At 42.1% G+C, this 22,353-nt stretch overlaps 1 protein-coding gene and 1 long non-coding RNA gene across 6 annotated transcripts in view; both read right to left on the minus strand.

Annotated features, from left to right (window-relative positions):
- Positions 1 to 19: 19 nt before the first annotated feature.
- On the minus strand, positions 20 to 4,794 carry LOC129828691 (uncharacterized). Of its 2 annotated transcripts, XR_008755287.1 has the most exons (4): positions 3,031 to 4,794; positions 2,732 to 2,869; positions 1,444 to 2,337; positions 20 to 601 (listed from the first exon to the last, which is right to left on the minus strand). It is a non-coding gene; the product is annotated as an uncharacterized LOC129828691 (long non-coding RNA). The 2 variants fall into 2 exon arrangements; XR_008755275.1 differs by having other exon boundaries at positions 1,444 to 2,869.
- A 4,373-nt stretch (positions 4,795 to 9,167) lies between these two features.
- The window catches only part of LOC129828058 (phosphatidylcholine:ceramide cholinephosphotransferase 1-like), a 52,497-nt gene continuing 39,311 nt past the window's right edge, over positions 9,168 to 22,353 (minus strand). For 3 of the 4 annotated variants that reach the window (XM_055889482.1, XM_055889465.1, XM_055889472.1), the window contains exons 2-6: positions 13,229 to 14,068; positions 12,951 to 13,068; positions 11,162 to 11,315; positions 10,801 to 10,967; positions 9,168 to 10,660 (exon numbers count right to left, since the gene is read on the minus strand). In XM_055889482.1, the coding sequence (XP_055745457.1) occupies positions 10,481 to 10,660; positions 10,801 to 10,967; positions 11,162 to 11,315; positions 12,951 to 13,068; positions 13,229 to 13,839 (1,230 nt within the window). In that variant the 5' untranslated portion in view covers positions 13,840 to 14,068 and the 3' untranslated portion in view covers positions 9,168 to 10,480. Of the gene's footprint in view, positions 10,661 to 10,800; positions 10,968 to 11,161; positions 11,316 to 12,950; positions 13,069 to 13,228; positions 14,069 to 16,535; positions 16,688 to 22,353 lie in introns of those variants that run through there. The other variant, XM_055889456.1, reaches the window with a different exon arrangement.

The raw sequence follows: 22,353 nt of genomic DNA on the forward strand, positions 1-22,353 counted from the left end.
ATAAAACTAAGAAGTGTGCCACAATATTTAAATCATTTAATTCTATTCAAAATAAGCACTGTACATAATTACACACACAAAAAAACGTGAATAAACTGATCATAAACAAATTATCTTAATTTCCATGGGAGATGAGCTATGGAAGAGCACTGAAGCTGCCCTACATTCAAAACATATTTCCGCCGTCATCCTGTTGAGCACAGCCTCCATTCAGCGCAATGGCTTGTTGCCCGTCAACCCAAAGGCCGGTTGCGTATCGAAGCACTGGTCTTATTTAGTGCTTCAATGCTAAACATACATTGAACTGCATTGAAATAGAGAATATTAATACATCATCAAATGTGGGTCACTAGAAGTGTACACTATAATGTGCCCTATTTGGTCTTACTCAATGACCAGCGGATAGTAATAATACGTTCTTTTGGAGACTCTGAAGAGCTCTGACACACCCCCATTCACTGGAATCACAGGATCTGTGATCCCCTTCCTCTGTTTGTAGTGTGCAAAGTGTCTGATCCGGTAGGAGAACGTCTGGGCTGACAGGAGGATGTGCCACTCAATGCTAACATTACTCTCTGCTCCATTCTTTACCTAGTTAAACCTATTGTGAGAGGAGACGAGAGAAGAGAGAGAAGAGAAAAGACAAGAAAAAGAGACAAGAACACTAAAGACATGAGGGCTCAGTGTCACCTTCCATTCACACCCCCACCTCTACCTCGGATGTTGTCAGGCTGATGTTGACTGAGCTGATCAAAGAGACTGTGACCTCGTTACTGTCACACAGAGAGACATCAGGCTGTTGGCACAGGAAAGTTCTGATCTTTAGAACACACTCACCATGACCACACCATGGAGGTTAACCGTAGACCAATACTGACATCATTTTACAGGGCTATATCTAACCAAAATTGGGCAAAACAAGCTCTAAAGACCACCCCTTAGCAACCATCTGGCCCAATCTGCCACTGCTTCTCTCAAAAATACGTCTTATGCTTTCAATTAATTGAGACCCCCCCTACTCAGACCTCTCCCAGAAGGTCCTAGCAAAATTCTTGCTTGAGAAATTGCTCTTTGCTAAGAAGCATTTTTTGTTTCTTTTTGACTATTTTAATTGAACACAGTCACAGTAAAGTCTGTAATTAATTGTTACCCAGAAATGATTTGATATTGAGATAGAAACAGCTGCATTGGACCTTTAAGCTGTGGGGTGATAATCAGCTATAAAACACTGACAATTTGATCAATAAGATGTCCTTGAGAAATAAGGCCTGATGCTAAATAAGCCAAATAATCAAACCAACCAGATAGTTCCAGGCGCTGCTAGTTGTTTATTTATTAATTTACAGCGGCCATTAAAGGGATATCACGTCCTACTAAAATGGATTGTGTCTGATATACAGCGCATATGAAATGAGGACGTTGAATAAACAGGAAGTACTCTACCTTGTCTCCCAAGATGCATCTGTGCGAACGTCATCCCAGTTTACTGTGCAGTATGTGGTCCTCACCTCTGCAATGGCCTCAAAACTTCTGGATATATGCAGAGATGGTGGATGCTCCTCTGCAGCGCTGGATCTTCGAGAAATAACCGTAATAAGTGATTGTCAGCCATTTTGCGATCAGATCCGGGGCAGCGATCTGATACCACTTCAAATCTCACTTCTTCTCTCGCACCTGGTACTCCTCATAGGTGGTGATGTAATGAGTAGATGCTACACAGGCCAGCAACGACCACCTCTGCATTACTGAACGTTCCCTGAGCCTCCAGTTCCTTATCAACAAACAAAGGTCATCTGAATAACACATTCAAATGTAATACCAAAAAAATGCAAACAGAATATTTGCCTTAATGAGCGGGTGTGCATGTATGTGTGTGTGTGTGTGTGTGTGTGTGTGTGTGTGTGTGTGTGATATTTGATTCTCACGTGCTTGACGGCCTCCCCTGACATGGTGCTACAAAACACGAGTAAAGTAAACAGAATTCAACCAACATGTCCTTCAACACGTCAGCTAAACAAACACTGCGGCCTGTCTGTTCTCTTCAAAACAACATTGATTTTCATTGTACTTTCATGTGCGCCTTAACGCGTGACCTGCGAGTCACAACCTATTCCATCTCAAGTCCAAGTCCAACACATCTGTTCCTTAATCACATTTTCCATGACAGCATTGGAAGGAAAATCAAATGAGGGTTTATTAAGTTCAACCACTCACACACGTTCAGACTGTAGCGGAAACTCACGTCATTTCTCCAGGGATAGCCACAATGGCCACAGGTCCTGTGGTGATCATCTGGACGCCCACAATGTTTGTGTGACACGGGAGGGCCCAGGTCAGCTAGGCCAGAGAGAACAGCACGGTCACATCTCCATGGTGACATCATGTTACAGTACACTGACACACAGTCCTAGCTTTGGAAACACAACTCCCCTAGGGTAACACCACAGTTTAAGCCCATGGAAAGTGATAGGCTGCGCTGGGGCTACAATGGAAAAAGGCTGAAAAAGAACAGTGCTCACACCTCTCCAGTGCTGAAGAAAACAGGTTTGGGGTGGTGGCAGTCCTGTGTCTCATTGGAGGGAAGTCCAAGCAGTGTATCTCTAATGCCTTGCCAAAACGGGTCACCCTCAAAAAGCCCCCGTTTCTGAACAATTCAATACACTGAAGAGGGGTTATCTACATGACAATGATCTAAATATAGTACAATGAAAAGCGGAGAAGGGTTGCTAACCTTGAAATTGAGATCTCCTCCTCCGTTTATAGTTTCTGCGGTGAAGCTGTGGCCCCGAGCTGGTTAACAGGTCCTGCTGGGTCAGAATCCCAAAATCACAGAATCCCACACCTCCTGACTGGCCTTACCATGCAGATCCTGTAGGGGCCAAACACAGCAATACAGCAGGCATAAGACAATGGTAGATGTGGATGATGTCTTGATGGAGAAGACAACAAACATCTGTACACGTAACTGGTTCCACAGATCATGGAATTATAATCGGCATCTCACTCCTAGTGACTGGTAAGATTTCTTACCTTTGCACTTTTGTAAATGTTCTCTCCTATGATGCAGGTGGTGTCAAACATGTCAGATCCTGCTGGACAGCGCAACACACATTTTTTGATGGAAAGCATCAGAGAGGTGATGTACACATGTTGGTGCAGGCAGTATTTTTTTGTTGCTATGGACTCTGCTATAAAGTACACTTTTGAATTTGCATAGGAGTCTGCTACAGTATTCCATGTATTCCTATAGTTTTGTCCCTCCAATAGGACAGGAGCTGTTGCGGCAATCACAGGGGAGTCCAGTGTTGGCACAGAAGGACCCTCTGGTGTCTGGGCTGGCATCTCCCAGGTAAGAGCAAAGGCCGCCACATACGGCCCCCTGGAACAAGACACAGTGTCACACATAAGGCCCCCTGTAACAAGACACAGTGTCACACATACGGCCCCCTGGAACAAGACACAGTGTCACACATATGGCCCCCTAGAACAAGACACAGTGTCACACATATGGCCCCCTAGAACAAGACACAGTGTCACACATATGGCCCCCTAGAACAAGACACAGTGTCACACATATGGCCCCCTAGAACAAGACACAGTGTCACACATATGGCCCCCTAGAACAAGACACAGTGTCACACATACGGCCCCCTAGAACAAGACACAGTGTCACACATACGACCCCTGGAACAAGACACAGTGTCACACATACGGCCCCCTGGAACAAGACACAGTATCTGAAAAAGAGCGCCACCATGTGGTGGTGGACTTTGATAAAGGTGGTGCTTTAGATATGGATGCAACTGTCCCGGCGTCCCGGTTAGAGAACGTAAATGACCAGCAAGAGACAGGCTGTATCACAACCGGCTGTGATTGGGAGTCCCATAGGGTGGCGCACAATTGGCCCAGCGTCGTCCGGGTTTGGCCGGGGTAGGCCGTCATTGTAAATAAGAATTTGTTCTTAATTGACTTGCCTAGTTAAATAAAGGTTAAATAAAATAAATTACAAATACAATCCACACTTTATTATCACAAACCGAACAGACACACAAACCAAACAGACACACAGGTACACACACACACACACACACACAAACCAAACAGACACACAGGTACACACACACACACACACACACACACACACACACACACACACACACACCCCAAACAGACACACACACCGGAGACACACACACACACACACACCAAACAGACACACCAAACAGACACACACACCAAACAGTCACACACACACACACCAAACAGTCACACACACCAAACAGTCATACACACACAGCAAACAGGAATAGAGGAGGCAACTAGTGGTTGTGGTTTGTAGGTCAGCGATGCACCAACACTAGTGTGAGTTGGGAGAGTCCAGGGAGCGCTGCAGGGAAAATGGTCTTTTGGAGTGCTGACAGACGATTGCCACTCACCAGGGGGACATCTCCAGGGGGTCTGGTTCAGTCTGCTCTGCTCACCCAACATAATATCATAGGAAAACGTCATCCTGGCACGTTTCTCGCAAAAAAAGGTAAAATGTCACATTATCGGACGTTTTTCTTGATACATTGCAGTCAATGGGAAACGATGAGTGTCACAAGGTTGACGTTTTTGTCGTTTATCTCATGTCTGTCTCTTCTCACCCTAACCTCCTCTTTACACCCCCTCATTATCTTCTCTCCCCGTTCTTTCACCCTCTCCATCCTGCCATCACTCTACACCTTCTCTCCTTCCTCCTCCATTCTCTCTCGCTCCTTCTTTCCCTCCCTCGACCTCCTCTCATCTCTCTCCTCTCGCTCTCCCTCCTTCACCCTCTCCCTCTCTCGTCCCCTCTCTCTCCCCTCCCTCTCTCCCCCCCATCTCTCTCTCACTTCTATTTCAATCACATCAACTCTGTGACACTCATCTTTTCCCATTGACTGCAATGTATTGAGAAAAACATCAGCTACTGTGACACTTGCCATTTTTTTGAAAACGTGCCAGGGTGAAGTTTTCAAACTGATAATGGGCTGTTTCCTGTGGTCCTGTTGTAGGACTGACCGTAGGCACTGGTTCCTCTGAAGTCAAAAACAATATTACACATCGGTTGTTAACACTATCAAAAATAAACCCGTTTTTATGAATTAGACTATTATAAATAAACTGAATGAAGATTTTATTCTTGGCCGTCATGTGTGAAGGAACGTTACTCGTAAATGAACCCCGTGACAAACCCCTGCTATCTCACACTAAGAAAACTACAAAGTTACCCACGAGCAAAATGAGACAAACATAGATAAACTCTTACGTGATCTGTCTTTCCAGTGAATAGCCATGACTGAGATTAACCCCACAGATACTGAGGTTATGAGGTTATGACCACAAACAGAACCCCGAGGGTGACCTCCAGTGTGCTCAGAGCACAGCACACAGTCTTCTTCCGAGCCATGGCACAACGCTACGCGTAACCAACATGGTGTTAATATTGTTAATAAAAGCACTTCCTGGGCATGTGAGAAGTGCTTCATGAATGCAAGTCATTCAGCTTAAACCTTGACTGATGCACACAAGCATTTCGCTACACCCGCAATGACATCTGCTAAATATGTGTATTTGATTTGATTTGAAATAAGCTGTATTAGCCAATTACAGCAAATAGAAGAAAGAGCTGGTTCTTGAAAAACATAAACGCTTATTTGAAAAGATATATATTTAACCTTTGTTTAAGCAGGGAGTCCCAATTGAGACCAGGGTCTCTTTGACAAGGGAGCCCTGCTTGAGGTAATTAAATGAGATAATGCTACATTATGCTTTTGCATGGACACAATCAAATGGTGAAGGATCAGTATCAGCTGAGTGAATACTTCACCTAGCTCACACTCTGTCTAATATTCAATGACATTTCAAGATAGCAACAGTCAAAAGCAGAATCATTTCTATTATAACCTGGATGGTTCGAGCCATGAATGCTGATTGGCTGACAGCCGTGGTATATCAGACCATATACCACAGGTCTGACAAAACATTTATTTGTACTACTCTAATTACATTGGTAACCAGTTTATAATAGCAATAAGGCACAAGGGTTCGTGGTATATGACCAATATACCCCGGCGTTGCGTAGTGCCTAAGAACAGCCCTTAGCCGTGGTATATTGGCCCTATACCACACCCCCCGTGCCTTATTGCTTAAGTATGGTACAGAATGACATAGTGCTTTCAGAAAGTATTCAAACCACTTAAAGTATTCCACATATTGTGTTACAGCCTGAATTCAAAAGGTATTGAATATATACCCCATAATGACAGTGAAAACATGTTTAGACATTTTAGAAAATGTATTGCATATGGAATATCAAGTTTACATAAGTATTTAAACACGTGATTCAATACTTTGTAGAAGCACCTTTGGCGGCGATTACAGCTTTGAATTGTCTTGGGTATTGCACATCTGGATTTGGGAATTTCTCCCATTCAGATTTATTTTGTCAAAGCTCTGTTAAGTTATATGGGGAGCAGTGGTGAACAGCAAACTTCATGTCTTCCACAGATTTTCAATGGGATTCAAGTCTGGGCTTTGGCTGGGCCACTCAAGGACTTTCACATTCTTGTTCGGAAGCCGTTCCAGCGTTGCTTTGGCTGTATGCTTGGGGTCATTGTCCTGTTAGAACTGATATCTTCACCCCAGTCTAAGGTCGTTGGCACTCTGAAGAAGGTTCTCATTAAGGATTTGCCTGTATTTGGCTCCATTCATTGTTTCCTCTATCCTTACTAGTCTCCCAGTCCATTCTGCTGAAAAGCATCCCGATAGCATGATGCTGCCACTACCATGCTTCATGGTAGAGATGGTTAGACGGGTGATGAGCTGTGACTGGTTTTCTCCAGACATAGCGCTTTGCATTAAGGCCAAAGAGTTTCATTTTTATCTCAGACCACAGAATATTTTGACTTATGCGCTGAGTCTTTCACATGCCTTTTTGCAAACTCCAGGCGTGCTGTCATTTGCCTTTTTCTAAAGAGTGGCTTCCATCTGGCCATTCTCCCAAAAAGCCCAGATTGGTGAAGTGCTTCAGAGACTTGTCCTTCAGGCAGTTTCTCCGATCTCAGCCAAGTTCTGTCCGAGTGGTCATTGGGTTCTTGGTCACCTCCCTGATCAAGGTCATTTTTTGCCCAGTTGCTCAGTTTGGTCGGATGGCCAGCTCTAGGCAGTCTGGGCAGTTCCATATTTTTTTAATTTCCCAAAGATGGAGTCCACTATGCTTTTGGAAACTTTCAACACTCAAGAAATTGTTTTATACTCTTCCCCAAATATATGCCTCATCACAATTGTATCTTAGAGATCTACGGACAGTTCCTTGTACTTCATGCTATAGTTTCTGCGCTGACATGCAGTGTCAACTGTGGGACCTTATATAGACAGGTGTGATTCTTTCTATATCATGTCCAAACAATTGAATTGGCCACAGGTGGACACCAATCAAGTTGTATTGACATCAAGGATGTTGAAAGGAAATTGGATGCACCAAATCTCAATTTGGGGTGTGAATACTTCCACTACCGGTCAAAAGTTTCAGAACACCTACTCATTCAAGGGTTTTTCTTTATTTTTTCTATTTTCTACATTGTAGAAGACTAGTGAAAATGTCAAAACTATGAAATAACACACATAGAATTATGTAGTAAACAAAAAAGTGTTAAACAAATCAAAATATATTATATTTGAGCATCTTCAAATAGCCACCCTTTGCCTTGATGACAGCTTTGCACACTCTTGGTATTCTCTCAACCAGCTTCACCTGGAATGCTTTTCCAACAGTCTTGAAGGAGTTCCAACATATGGTGAGCACTTGATGGCTGCTTTTCCTTCGCTCTGCGATCCAACTCATCCCAAACCATCTCAATTGGGTTGAGGTCAGCTGATTGTGGAGGCCAGGTCATCTGATGCAGCACTCCATCACTCTCCTTCTCAGTCAAATAGCCCTTACACAGCCTGGAAGTGAGTTGGTCATTGTCCTTTTGAAAAACAACTGATAGTGGGATTAAGTGCAACCCGATGTGATGGCGTAACGCTGCAGAATGCTGTGGTAGCCATGCTGGTTAAGCGTGCCTTGAATTCTAAATAAATCAGACCGTCACCAGCAAAGCACTCCAAACCTCCTCCATGCTTCATGATGGGAACCCCACATGCAGAGATCCTTCGTTCACCTACTCTGCGTCTCACAAAGACACAGCGGTTGGAACCCCAAAAATTCTCACATTTCGACTCATCAGATCAAAAAGAACAGATTTCCGTCGGTCAAATGTCTATTGCTAATGTCTCTAGGCCCAAGCAAGTCTCTTCTTCTTATTGGTGTCTTTTAATAGGGGTTTCCTTGCAGCAATTCAACCATGAAAGCCTGATTCACGCGGTCTCCTTTGAACAGTTGATGTTGAGATGTGTGTTACTTGAACTCTAAAACATTTATTTTGGCAGCAATCTGAGGTGAAGTGAACTCTAGAGCTTATCATCTGCAGCAGAGGTGACTCTGGGTCTTCCTTTCCTGAGGTCCTCATGAGAGCCAGTTTCATCATAGCGCTTGATGGATTTTGCGACTGCACTTGAAGAAACTTTTAAAAAGTTCATGAAGTGTTCGGCATCGACTGACCTTCATGTCTTAAAGTAATGGACGTTTGTTTCTCTTTGCTTATTTTATATTATTTTGCCATAATATGAACTAAGCCCTATTTGGTAAAAGACCATCTTCTGTATACCAACCCTACCTTGTCACAACACAACTGATTATCTCAAACGCAATAAGGAAAGAAATTCCACAATTTAACAAGGCACATCTGTTACTTGAAATGACTACCTCACGAAGCTGGTTGAGAGAATTTCAAGACTGTGCAAAGCTGTCAAGACAAAGGGTAGCTACTTTGAAGAATCTAAAAAACCTCAATAAAAATAGATTTGATTAGTTTAACACTTTTTTGGTTACTACATGATTCCATGTGTTATTTCATAGTTGATGTCGTCACTATTATTCTACAATGTAGAAAATGTAAAAATAAAGAAAAACTCTGGAATGAGAAGGTGTGTCCAAACTTCTGACAGGTGGATTACAGAGTGAAATTTTATTAGACACATGACCAAATTGTGTACAGAAAGATCACTTCTCCAGTGCATTAATAAAACAAAAGAAGGACAGATTAAGGTGTGCTAAATATTATTTATTTCCTTTTGGATTCATTTCTTCCATGGTTACACCATAATCAGCTCTTCTCATTGGGTGGTTAAGGCGACACTTCTGAGGTATACATATAAGTTGAGGAGAGGGGCATTTGGGTCAGTCATCATCAGTAAGCTGAGAAATTGTCAGGACCACTTAATAAAACCTTGCTTTTAACCTCTCTCCATCACACTGACCTAACATTTGGGTCAAAGGACAGCCCAAACAATGCAGCTATTTGGCATAATAGGCAAGAAATGACATGGGAATCCAATATCCCAAGTAAAAACACAAGAAATTATCAATGTAATAAATAAATTAATGGAAAATAAGAAATTATTGAGGATTTTATTTTTTTTAAGCAAACATGACTGCCTTGGAAAGACACTGATATGATTAAAAGAATTACATGATTCCTTACATTCAGAAACAGGGAGAAAATGTTATGGAGTCATAATTGCTCAACTGTCTATGCTGTAATCGGTGATCAGCGTCAGGTTCATTTAAGCACCCTCCTATCTGTTCAAGTGGAAATACTGATGTAGCACTTTAAAAACGGTCATTCAAGTCAACATTAATGAGGACACTGATACACTTACTGTACAATCACAACAAGAAAGGCACTGAGGAATATTGTTACTAATTTATTATCTCCTTTTTGCTCTAGTCTCCTAACTGTAAAAATCTAAAGCATTAATTTGAATAATAAACCTGTTACATGCTTAGAAAATAGTTTACACCTTGGCCAAGCTTATTTTAGACAACTACAAAAATGTAAGTCACTACAAAAAACGCCTCCTGCTTCAAGACAGGTCAGTCCTCAAAGCTATTTTGAACCAAAACTTGGTAAAACATCTGAGCATGATAACACCAAACTTTTGGAACAGCCCAATCGCTGTGACAAACATGTTTATTCAATAAAATGTCAGTAACCGGTTACAGAGGGAGATATTAGCCTTTAACTATAGATTTCCTGTTGCGAGCTGAAATAGATCTGGACCCACTTTTGAAATGCTTGCGATCCACCCACTGGAAACCATTACTTTCAGAGTAGCCTCGAGAGGATAGACTGATTGTTTTCCAATGTGAAACGTTTTGGCTGAAACGATGGTTGTCACAGTACTAGCCAGTTGGACTGGAGCGTATGTTACAGGAGAAAGTTAAAGGGAGATGGAACAGCATCAGAGTTCAATAGATAGGGCATCTTCTTGTGATTAGTTGTGGCACTTTAAAGAGTGTTGTTAAGAGACCCACCATCATGTCCTCCTGGGGGGGGGGGGTCACTTCCCGCTGTCACGGGCACTGTGTGTCAATACGGCTGTACTTCACTTGACTCCATTGGGCCGGTGGCCATGACAGCGGCATCCGGTAGTTCCGAGGGACGATGCCGGTGACATTCTGTTCCAGGTACTGGAAAAATCGGTACCACCACACCCTTGAGAAAAAGTTGCTCTGCGATGATTCCTTCAGCGCCTGAGAAACAAATTAAAATGTTCATGAACAACACCATGCCTTAACTGTTGATACACGTTGAACATGCAAGTAATACTAGTCTATTACCAGTGGAATAACCAATGTAATTACCCTGTAAGTGTGACCAAATATAGACTTACTTGTTGGTTGGCCATTGTGTGGTACCACCAGAATAGGCGTGTGGTGATGAAGTAAGCCACCACCACATCTATGGAGTAGTGGTCATGAGCCAAGAGAATGCAGAAGAGGCCTACAGCACAGAGCAGCCAGCAGATCAAATGGTACCACCAGAACCGTTTTGGAGAGTCTGCGAGAAACACAGAAAATACCTTGAAGTCAATGTGACCAATCAGATTCATGTTCTCTCAACAGGCATACATCAACTCCAACAGCTCGTACAGTTTACCACCGAGTGTCTCCTCCACTCCAAAAACAAACATCACAGACGTCACAGGCTTTCACTATGAGAGGCTACGCCGTAGTGTTGTGTAGCCTACTTACATTCTTTAATGAAGAGATAGCTGAGTGTCAGCATGACTGTGTGGCCACTGTAAAGGTAGTCCCCACACATGTGGTGCGAGCCAGTGATGGTGAGGCCTCCTCCTGCAATCATCTTCATGACTCGCCGCATTTGGGACTCCCAGTCACCAAACAGCTACAACAGAATAAAAAATAAAACACCACAAGTATGTCAAGTTAGTGTGCTCCAGAAAGGCAGAAAAACGCAAAATCAGACTTATTCAACAATAATACAGAAACAACATTTGTGTCTGTGAAAGGGGATGTGTTAGCCTACTATTAGGAGCTTGAACAGTACTAACTGTTCGCCAGTTAGAAGCTGATCATACATGATCAGACAAACTTGGAACAAGGCCTCCAGTCAGAAACGCTGGCCCACAGCCAATTGCTTTCAACAGTTGGAAAGCTATCACTAATTTGGTTAATTCAGTTAGATTAAATAGGAAATGTGGAATTGTCAGCAATAGGTGAGCCGGCAAATTTGGACTGATAACGAATGGTTTCCTCTAAGGGGATATCCTGGCCTGTGGTGTGCTGAGGGGATGAGGATCCTGGCCTTGTTCACTAGTTCTCTACTGTATGCCTCCCACTAACGTGAGGAACACTCAAGTGGAACTGTAACGCTACAGCCCTGCTTCATGACTGAATAGACCTGCTAAAAGTAGGGAGCATTGAGGTAAGAGGCTGTCACAGTAGGTGAACAATGTGGTCATACGCGGTCAAATAAATGTTCACAGCCATTGAGTCTTAAAACCATTTAAAATGTTGGCTTCAGATATATCATCAACTTAATGTGAGGGAATATATCAGCTTTTACTATAGCATGGCTGAGAAACGGGTCTAAATCAAATTGACAAATGCCATCTACTATCCTTAAAAATATGACCAACATGCCACAAATAAAAATAAAAAATCTTCAAAGAGGCATAAATCATCTGTTGTAGTTTAACGTGGGAACATCTTCAGTTCTTTTTTTTTTAAACTGCCATTTAAAATCCTGCCTGCAATGGAAAATTGGGACCATAGGGGGTCAACAGCTGGAAAATCATTTTGCTTTTCTCATCATCCACATAAGAAAATGCTATTCTCAGGGCCTTCTCAGTCAGCACTTTCAACATTGACCTCTGAGGTTCACAGACATGTTAAGGCAAGCTACTAACTACATTTCACTTAGCATGCTACAGGTAACTGCCAAAATAATGGAAACACTTGAGTAATTGAGGGATACAAAGTATATTGAAAGCAGGTGCTTCCACACAAGTCTGGTTCCTGAGTTAATAAAGCAATTAACATCCTATCATAATTAGGGTCATGTATAAACATGCTTGGCAGGTCCTTTTTGCTATTATTTTTGCTACCATAGCTATGCCCCCATCCACCGGGTACGAGTGGTCACTGAATGGTTTGATGAGCATGAAAACGATGTAAACCATATGCCAGGGCCGTCATCTCAACCCAATTGAACACTTATGGGAGATTCTGGAGAGGGGCCTGAGACAGCATTTTCCACCACCAACATCAACAACAACAACAAACTAAATTATGGAATTTAGTGGATGAATGGTGTTGCATCCGTCCAATAGAGTTCCAGACACTAGCAGAATATATGCCAAGGCGCACTGAAGCTGTTCTGGCTCGTGGTGGCCCAACGCCCTATTAAGAAACTATGTTAGTATTTTCTTTATTTTGGCAGTTACCTGTATGTTTTTGCATAATTAAATAATGTAACAAAAAGGCTATATTTCTGAGCCCAGGGAGAAGAGGCAAGTACCTTAGGAGAGCACTTGAAATGCATTCCTGGCACAGGGAGTGTGGTTATGTACATGGTGATACATCTGTATAGGTACAGTGTGCCAACGATGAAGAAGAAACGTCGACCAACGATGGACCTGAGGACGAGAAAGTAGTACATGCAGAATCAAGACTTGCTGGGGCGCTTAATCAGCACATGGCAAAACATACTTTAACATGGAGTGGATCCTTCAATACGTTCCGGATGTTAGAATTCAAGTAGTTATCAAATTATTGTAACTTATCTTGTTCATTTACCTATATTTTAACAGTGTCAACTGTAGTAGCCACAGGCCGACCAGTAGCATGCCGTTGATTTCGCATATGGAAAAAGCCCAGTCTACTCGGTCAAAAAAGTCAAAGAACTTGTCTGGCAGGGGCGGAGTAGCCTCTTTGGGAGGCACGCGTTCGTGGACCACGGAGATAATGATGGTGGTGCAGACGAAGCAGACCATGGCGTAGATGCAAGCCACGGCAGTCTTCCCCCACTCTTCAGGGAACGGAGAGCGGTTGATCTCAGGCATGGGGATCTGAACCCGTTCCTTGTGAAACCCATTGATCAGACCATTACTCTTGGGCTTGTTTCCATTTACCTCATTGATGACGGTCAAGATGGAGTGTCCGTTGGCGTGCCCATTTTTATGTGCTTCAATGTGGTGCTCTATTCTGAGAGTCTCCATCTTGTCCAAAAGCTGTCTGCCTGTGTCCGAGGTGACAAGGACCAGAGTGGCCGTCTGGAAGTCCGCCTTGGAGAGCTGCAGGAGGCCCTGGCCGTCCAGGTGGCGGAAGGCCTCAGAGTATTCCTGCATTCCCTCATTGGTCAGCCACTGTCGCACGTCCTCCGTTGACCACTGGGACACATTCTTCATGTCAGTCCCCGTGCCGTACGAGTGGCAAACAGAGGGAGATACTTGGGTGGAAGAGTCCAGAGGTGTTAGCGGTTCGGTCTAACAAATCCAGAGTCTTCCTCAGGTCACACTCATCACGTAGAAAGGACATTGGGTGCTGCCGACACCTGCCGAGTGTCCAGTCAGGCAAATCTAGAGGTTAATCCATCCTACCAAGGTTTGGGATTGAACTTGCTGTGACAATTTTGTCCTAAAATGGGAGAGAAAAAAAAAAATCTAAAACAATTCATAACACATTACTTTGACAAAATGTATTGTGTGTTACAAAGCCTATTATATAATGTATATAATCTATTGAATAGTGTGATGACAAAGCAGATTTAATTGTAGAACAAACAAATAATCCATTTATAATGGTAAAAGTCAAATATTCATTATGCAGAGTGCATTAAAATCACCCATTCAACAGATTCTCTCACACACACATTCAAAAGTTTGGGGTCACTTAGAAATATCCTTGTTTTTGAAATTAAAGCACATTGTCCATTAAAATAACATCAAATTGATCAGAAATACAGTGTAGTAAATGCCTATTCTAGCTGGAAACAGCTGATTTTTAATGGAACATCTACATAGGCGTACAGAGGCCCATTATCAGCAACCATCACTCCTGTGTTCAATGGCACGCTGTGTTAGCTAATCCAAGTTTATCATTTTACAAAGGCTAATTGATCATTAGAAAACCCTTTTGCAATTATGTTAGCACAGCTGAAAACTGTTCTGATTAAAGAAGCAATAAAACTGGCCTTCTTTAGACTAGTTGAGTATCTGGAGCATCAGCAACTGAGCAAGAGGACAAGTACATTATAGTGTCTAGTTGGAGAAACAGATGCCTCAAAAGTCCTCAACTGGCAGCTTCATTAAATAGTACCCGCAAAACACCAGTCTCAACGTCAACAGTGAAGAGGCGACTCCGGGATGCTTGCCTTCTAGGCAGAGTTGCAAAGAAAAAGCCATATCTCAGACTGGCCAATAAAAATAAAAGATGAAGATGGGCAAAAGAACAGATACTGGACAGAGGAGCATCCCGGAGTCTCCTCTGCACTATTGACATAGGGACTACTGTGTTGCGGGTACTATTTAATGAAGCTGCCAGTTAAGGACTTTTGAGGCATCTGTTTCTCAAACTAGACATTATAATGTACTTGTCCTCTTGCTCAGTTGTGCACCGGGGCCTCCCACTCCTTTCTATTCTCATTAGATCCAGTTTGCGCTGTTCTGTGAAGGGACTAGTACACAGAGTTGTACGAGATCTTCAGTTTCATGGCAATTTCTTGCATGGAATAGCCTTCATTTCTCAGAACAAGAATAGACTGATGAGTTTCAGAAGAAAGTTTTGTTTTTGGCCATTTGAGCCTGTAATCGAACCCACAAATGCTGATTATCCTAATACTCAACAAGTCTAAAGAAGGCCAGTTTTAATGCTTCTTTAAAATCAGAACAACAGTTTTCAGCTAACATAATTGCAAAAAAGCTTTTCCAATGATCAATTAGCATTTTAAAATTAGCAACTTGGATTAGCTAACAACGTGCCATTTGATCACAGGAGTGATGGTTGCTGATGATGGGCCTCTGGACGCATATGTAGATTTTCCATTAAAAAATATATAATACAATTAATTCAGCAACAATGTCTGCACTGTATTTCTGATCAATTTGATGTTATTTTAATAAAGAAATAATTCGCTTTTCTTTCAAAAACAAGGACATTTCTAAGTGACCCCAAACGTTTTAATGGTAGCATACACACGCACACATGTAAAGTACTTAAGTAAAACTTCTTTAGAGTCCTACTTAAGTAGTTTTTGGGGGCATCTGTACTTTACTATTTATATTTTTGATACTTTTCTTTAGGAATGTAGTGAAGGCAAAGTTATGTACTTTTTATTCCATACATTATTCCTGACATCAAAAAGTACTCATTACATTTGGAATGCTTAGCAGGAGAGGAAAATGGTCCAATTCCTACACATCAAGGGAACATCCCAGGTCATCCCCACTGCCTTTGATCTGGCAGACACACTAAACACACGAGTCATTTGTAAATGATGTCTGAGTGTTGGAGCGTGCCCCTGGCTATCCGTAAATAAAAACAACCGTTCCGTCTGGTTCGCTTAATATAAGGAATTTAAAACTTGTGATACTTAAGTACACTTAAAACAAAATAATTTTAGACTTTTACTCAAGTAGTATTTTACTGGGTGACTCAAAGAAACACGACAAGTAAACGGAAAGTAGTATTTTACTGGGTGACTCAAAGAAACACGACAAGTAAACGTAAGGTGGCTTTCCTTTTCCTCAAGTATGATACATACATATTGCACACAGGACCGCAGAATTACGACACAAGTAAGCGCTCTCTCGTTCAGGATACGAGACTGCTACTTTTAGAAAACAAAACCTCAACTATCCGTTCAAATACCAGCGAAAAGTGCTTTCAGGTGAGGAATTAGCCCACAGCTCAGTAAAACTGTTATTTCATAAAAACACACCGCGTCTACGACTTTGTAACCATTTCAAACATTTCTGATATTGTTATTGCCGTATCAATACAGTATAATGGAGAAAGCAAATTCCGTGTTGAGTCGTATACGTTTAAAATGTGTAGGCTACATTATTGCACGCTCTGTGGAATAATTGACGACAAAACGTGTTACCTTGTTGCTGCTGTGTTGCGGAATGAACAAATCCGGTTTGACAATATGCTACTCCTCATAAGAAATGAACCAACAGGCAAGTTGAGGCAACGTATGTGAAGCGCGGGTATGGGGAAACATCAACATTCCAACAGTTTGCTCACAGGGTGGGGCACTGTTTACAAATCGGTCTTTGAGGGAGGGGGATGGTTGTTTATATTAGCAAAAGGCTTAAAAAGGCCATAATTGTGCCACTTCTCCAGAAAATTACATCAGAAAAGAAGCCTCACTTATTTTATGTGGATGGGATGACACCCATATCGTCACACGTTATCCGTGATACACACAATAGCTCTGATAAAACTGACAGTAACAAAGTAAGCGCTAAAGTGTCGCCCATAATCAATTAATCCTTCGATCACAACGATAGACCAATTTTGTTTTGAGCAAAATGTAACAGCATCATCTGGATATGTGTGGAACAAAAGTTCAACATTCACCTTCTGCTACCATTTCTGTCAAGCCGTGTACACATACAGTTTGACGCACACGTCCGATAAATCCAACATTCACCACACAGAACTCAATGCTTAAAGTCAAGCGCAGCGTTCCATTGTGAATTAAAACACTTCTGGTGTAGCAAACTGCGTAAACACTGTCGGTGTGGTCGAGGCATAACGAGGGGCCATGCGTTCTATGGGAAATAGCGCGTCGTGGAACACACCTTCCACAGAGTAGCATTATTTTCGAGAGAACGCATAGAACCCAGAGTTCATTATGGCTATAATTTAACACATTTGCCCGAGATAAAAATGTGTTCATTTTCCGGTGTTGTGCCATAAATCAAATCTCCCCTGACATAATTCTCCCCCCTTCGCGTTCTTCATTGCTGCGACTTGCTTGCTAGTTTAAAATTTCTGTTCTTCACGCCGTTGTCAGTTTAGCCTACATTTCACTTATCTCAGTAGCAGAAAGCATTTGTCTGCAAATTTTCGGTTTGGCTATTTGTTTCACGTGCATGTGGCGGTTCTACCATGTATGGTGCCCTGTGCGATTTTTTAAATATAACTAAACCCTTTTCTTCCTGCTTTTCCCCCCGACGCACACAAACTGAGCAGGGGCGCCAAATCCTGCTAGCTTGATGTCGAGAAATAATAGGTGGTAAATTTGTAGGGGTTATTTTTCTTCAGACAAGTAGATGTCTGGAGTGAGATTGTTTTTGTGCTGTCAGTTTGTCTTTCAGTGTATACTTCATGTCTGTAGACAGTTGTCGCACTGACATTAACATTTTATTGTCGTCTGACATCGTTATGAAAAAGTATAAACACAAAAATGACAGGCTGCATGACATCAGCAGCCTAGTGGTTCAAATTAGCATAACAGGTGTATTTTAACAACACACCCATCCGTTTAAAAATTTATTTATTATATGTCAATCTAGCAAACCAGGCAGCTAAAATAAACAATGTGTGTTTAGTTATTTAGCTAACAAGTTATAAACAATGTTAGCTGGCTAGCCAGTTCAAATAATGACCATATCATAGCTGACAACATCTTAACTTTAGCACATTTTTATTCATTATGACAGGAAAATAAAAACTCATAACAAGATCAGTTAATGGCGAGCTAATTACAGAAAATAGATTGAGGTTATAAGTATGACGAAATAAAAGCAGAGCATTCTACCGGAGAATTTTAGAATTTGAGCACTGTATCCTTGCTGGCTCAGTCACGTAACCATGACAATGGACGCAGTGACATGGTCAAAGTTGAACTTCTCATCTGTGTGCGACAGGGAAACCGACAGTTTATTTTAATTTTATTAACAAACCAATACAGAAAGTACATAAGTAAACAAGTATATATAGATTATATATAATGGACACTCGAGCTAGGGGGTACAATATCACATTACAATTACACAAGGACTTTAAGGGACATAGAATTGTAATAGCTTTTTTGTTAGTAGAGTGTTTACCTGTCTTAAAATAGTTCAATTTCTTTTTGTAGGTTAAGAAAATGTGTTTTTTTTGTTAGTAAATTCACATTTGTGTATATGAAATTTGGCCAAAAGAATAATGAAATTAATGACATAAAAATGAAAGCGACAGTTGCAGCAACGGTCTACAGACATTCCACCGGAGTAGAAATTAAAATGTTGTTTTGACCAGTGACACGTCGCATTCTAATTGTCTAGTACAAACCAGCCTTACCCCACATTTATAACATTGCCATCGTCGAACGAAACAGTAAAATTTACTTTTTTGCCCCCCTCTTGCTTGAATCAAATCAGTAACGTAAACTCACCCCATTCCGTACAAATGTGCACAACCGCAACATTCAAACGAAGCTACAAAGAAAACTAAATGGGACTGAAGCGACTGTGTTGACTTCAAAATCAGGGGTGTGAACTAGGTTTCTATTCAAGCGTTGATCGACATGGTAATGGCTCTAAAGTATTGGAGAAAAGTTGAAAAAAACGGACCCTTCGTTACATCGTGACGTGTCATGTCGTAATGTACAGCACGCATAAAGCAACTATTTCTGTCTTACAATCTCTCTCCACCAGGTGTAGCACTTCTCTCATCATTTAAAAACAAGAAATGGACAGTGACCGGGGTAAGGGGGGGATACCTAGTCATTTTTTGCGTCATCATTGCATGCGATCATCATTCTCAAAGCCGTTGTTTACGTCTAAGATCACTTTAGCACCGTCCTAAACCCGATTCAAATTCGACACAAACCTTCAAATAGGTATGTAATGACACATTATATAAACTCTTTATAGTGTTTTATTTACATTTTAGAGGCGATAAGTTGGACAGATCGAGTGGGAAAAAAGCAATTTTCCCACACAACATCTGTCCTTCTCACTATAACGCATTAGTTTCGCTTCCCCACCCGCCATTGCCTGCTTGAATTATGCAGAAACGGGCAGCGTTTAGGTCACGTAATTGATCATGTTGGAAATGGGAGAAATTGTGCTTTACAATGGTATTGACATTTATGGTATTTACAGACCAAGGCGATGTACGAGTTTACGTTAATGTAAAGATATTTTCTAGCTAGCTTGTTAATTAACATAGCTAGTTAGTAAGCCAGACAACATTGTTACGTCGATTGATACATTATTAATAACCTGGCTAGCTAATATGTTAACAATAACTGGCGTCTGGCTAATGTTAGCTAAATTATCGCTAATGTAGCTAGCTAGCTAGCTAACGTTAACTTAGCTAGCTGAGATGTAGATAACATTAGCTTGGGTTAGGTTGTCACTTGGTTCTCTGTCTATGTGCACCTGTTGTGTACCTTATTAGAAATCATAATTATATTTGTTCAGCACAAAAAAAGAAAAAAATCCTGGGTAGAAAAAAGTCACATTAATTAAACCAGCTGGCTAGCTAGCCTGATTGATATGGAGGACGATGTGGCCTGCTGGAGGTTATTTTGCAGGGCTCTGGCAGTGCACCTCCTTGCACAAAGGCGGAGGTAGCGGTCCTGCTGCTGGGTTGTTGCCCTCCTACGGCCTCCTCCACGTCTCCTGATGTACTGGCCTGTCTCCTGGTAGCGCCTCCATGCTCTGGACACTACGCTGACAGACACAGCAAACCTTTTTGCCACAGCTCGCATTGACGTGCCATCCTAGATGAGCTGCACTACCTGAGCCACTTGTGTGGGTTGTAGACTCCGTCTCATGCTACCACTAGAGTGAGAGCACCGCCAGCATTCAAAAGTGACCAAAACATCAGCTAGGAAGCATAGGAACTGAGAAGTGGTCTGTGGTCACCACCTGCAGAACCATTCCTTTATTGGGGGTGTCTTGCTAATTGCCTATAATTTCCACCTTTTGTCTATTCCATTTGCACAACAGCATGTGACATTTATTGTCAGTGTTGCTTCCTAAGTGGACAGTTTGATTTCACAGAAGTGTGATTGACTTGGAGTTACATTGTGTTGTTTAAGTGTTCCCTTTATTTTTTGGAGCAGTGTACAAATGCTTTCATTATGGCCCGGGCGAGAAGGCTCCACAAGGAGCCAACTAGTGACTCGCTATTTTTGTATGTGTAGTAGGTATCTATAGAGTGCTTACAGGGTATGGAGTTGAGGGAGTTGATGGTGTAGGACTTGGAATATGGTCTTGCAAGTCAAGTATAGGGTCTTACAGGTCATGCTCCAGGCTGTGAATGAGTGCCTCTGAACTCTTAATAGGACTCATTCTTATTAAATTAATCATTCATTGTATTTTGAAATGCCTGCTGCATAAGTAGTGACACTGCCATTTCTCATTCCTGGGAATCTAAAACATACTTTTGGTCATGTAGTGTAAGTAACCTGCTCATCAAACATCTCATTCCAAAGTCATGGCCATTAATATGGAGTTGGTCCCCCTTTGTTGCTATAACAGCATCCACCCTTCTGGGAAGGCTTTCCACTATGATTCCATTCAGCCACAGGAGCGTTAGTGAGGTTGGGCATGGATGTTGGGCGATTAGGCCTGGCTCACTGTCTGCGTTCCAATTCATCCCAAAAGGTGTTCGATGGGGATGAGGACAGGGCACTGTGCATGCCAGTCAAGTTTTCCCACACTGATTGACAAACCATTTCTGTGTGGACCTCACTTTGTGCACAGGGACATTTGTCATGCTAAAACAGGAAAGGGCCTGCCCCAAACTGTTGGAAGCACAGAAACGTCTAGACTGTCATTATATGCTGTAGCGTTAAGATTCCTCGTCACTGGAACTAAGGGGCCTAGCCCGAACCATGAAAACCAGCCCCAGACCATTATTCCTCCTCCACCAAACTTTATAGTTGGCACTATGCATTCGGGCAGGTAGCGTTACCCTGGCATCCACCAAACCCAGATTTGTCCGTCGGACTGCCAGATGGTGAAGCGTGATTCATCACTCCAGAGAGTGCGTTTCCACTGCTCCAGAGTCAAATGGTGGCGAGATTTACACCACTCCAGCCGACGCTTGGCATTGCGCATGGTGATCTTAGGCTTGTGTGCAGCTTCTCGGCCGATGGAAATCCATTTCATGAAGCTCCCGACGAACAGTTATTTTGCTGATGACTCTTCCAGAGGCTGTTTGAAACACCATAGTGAGTGTTGCACTTTTGAAACACCATAGTGAGTGTTGCACTGAGGACAGACGATTTTCACACACTACGAGCTTCAGCGGTCCCGTTCTGTGAGCTTGTGTGGCCTACCACTTCGCGGCTGAGCCGTTGTTGCTCCTAGACGTTTCAACTTCACAATAACAGCACTTACAGTTGACTGGGGCAGCTCTAGCAGGGCAGAAATTTAACGAACAGACTTGTTGGAAGGGTGGCATTCTATGACGGTGCCATATTGAAAGTCACTGAGCTCTTCAGTAAGGCCATTCTACTGTCAATGTTTGTCTATGGAGATTGCATGGCTGTGTGCTCAATTTTAAACATTTGTCAGCAACGGGTTTGGCTGAAAAATACAACAAGTTCAAACTTGTTTTATTTTTATTTTTTTACTCTACGTGACACAGACGGACTCTAAAATGCTAAATTGACAGGCTGTCACTGTCCAAAAGTATCTAGTTGGCTAAAGTACATTTATAGTGCAGAAGACTGACAAACATTTCCTTTAGCAAGTTATTTAATGTTGTCACGGTGAGTAAAGATTTACAGATTGCATGATTTATTTAACCATGCTGGCTATCTTACCTGCTCAGCTAGCTATGTTTTTAGCATTGCGCTTGCTAAATCAATGACCCAATCAGCTAGCTATCTAGTCTGCAAACTCATCAGCCCATTTTAGCAAAACTTTTATTCTACTTTATCAACTCATTCAAACATTAGCGAGCAA

Source organism: Salvelinus fontinalis, chromosome 1 (genome assembly GCF_029448725.1).
Source record: "Salvelinus fontinalis isolate EN_2023a chromosome 1, ASM2944872v1, whole genome shotgun sequence".
NCBI classification, from domain to species: domain Eukaryota; kingdom Metazoa; phylum Chordata; class Actinopteri; order Salmoniformes; family Salmonidae; genus Salvelinus; species Salvelinus fontinalis.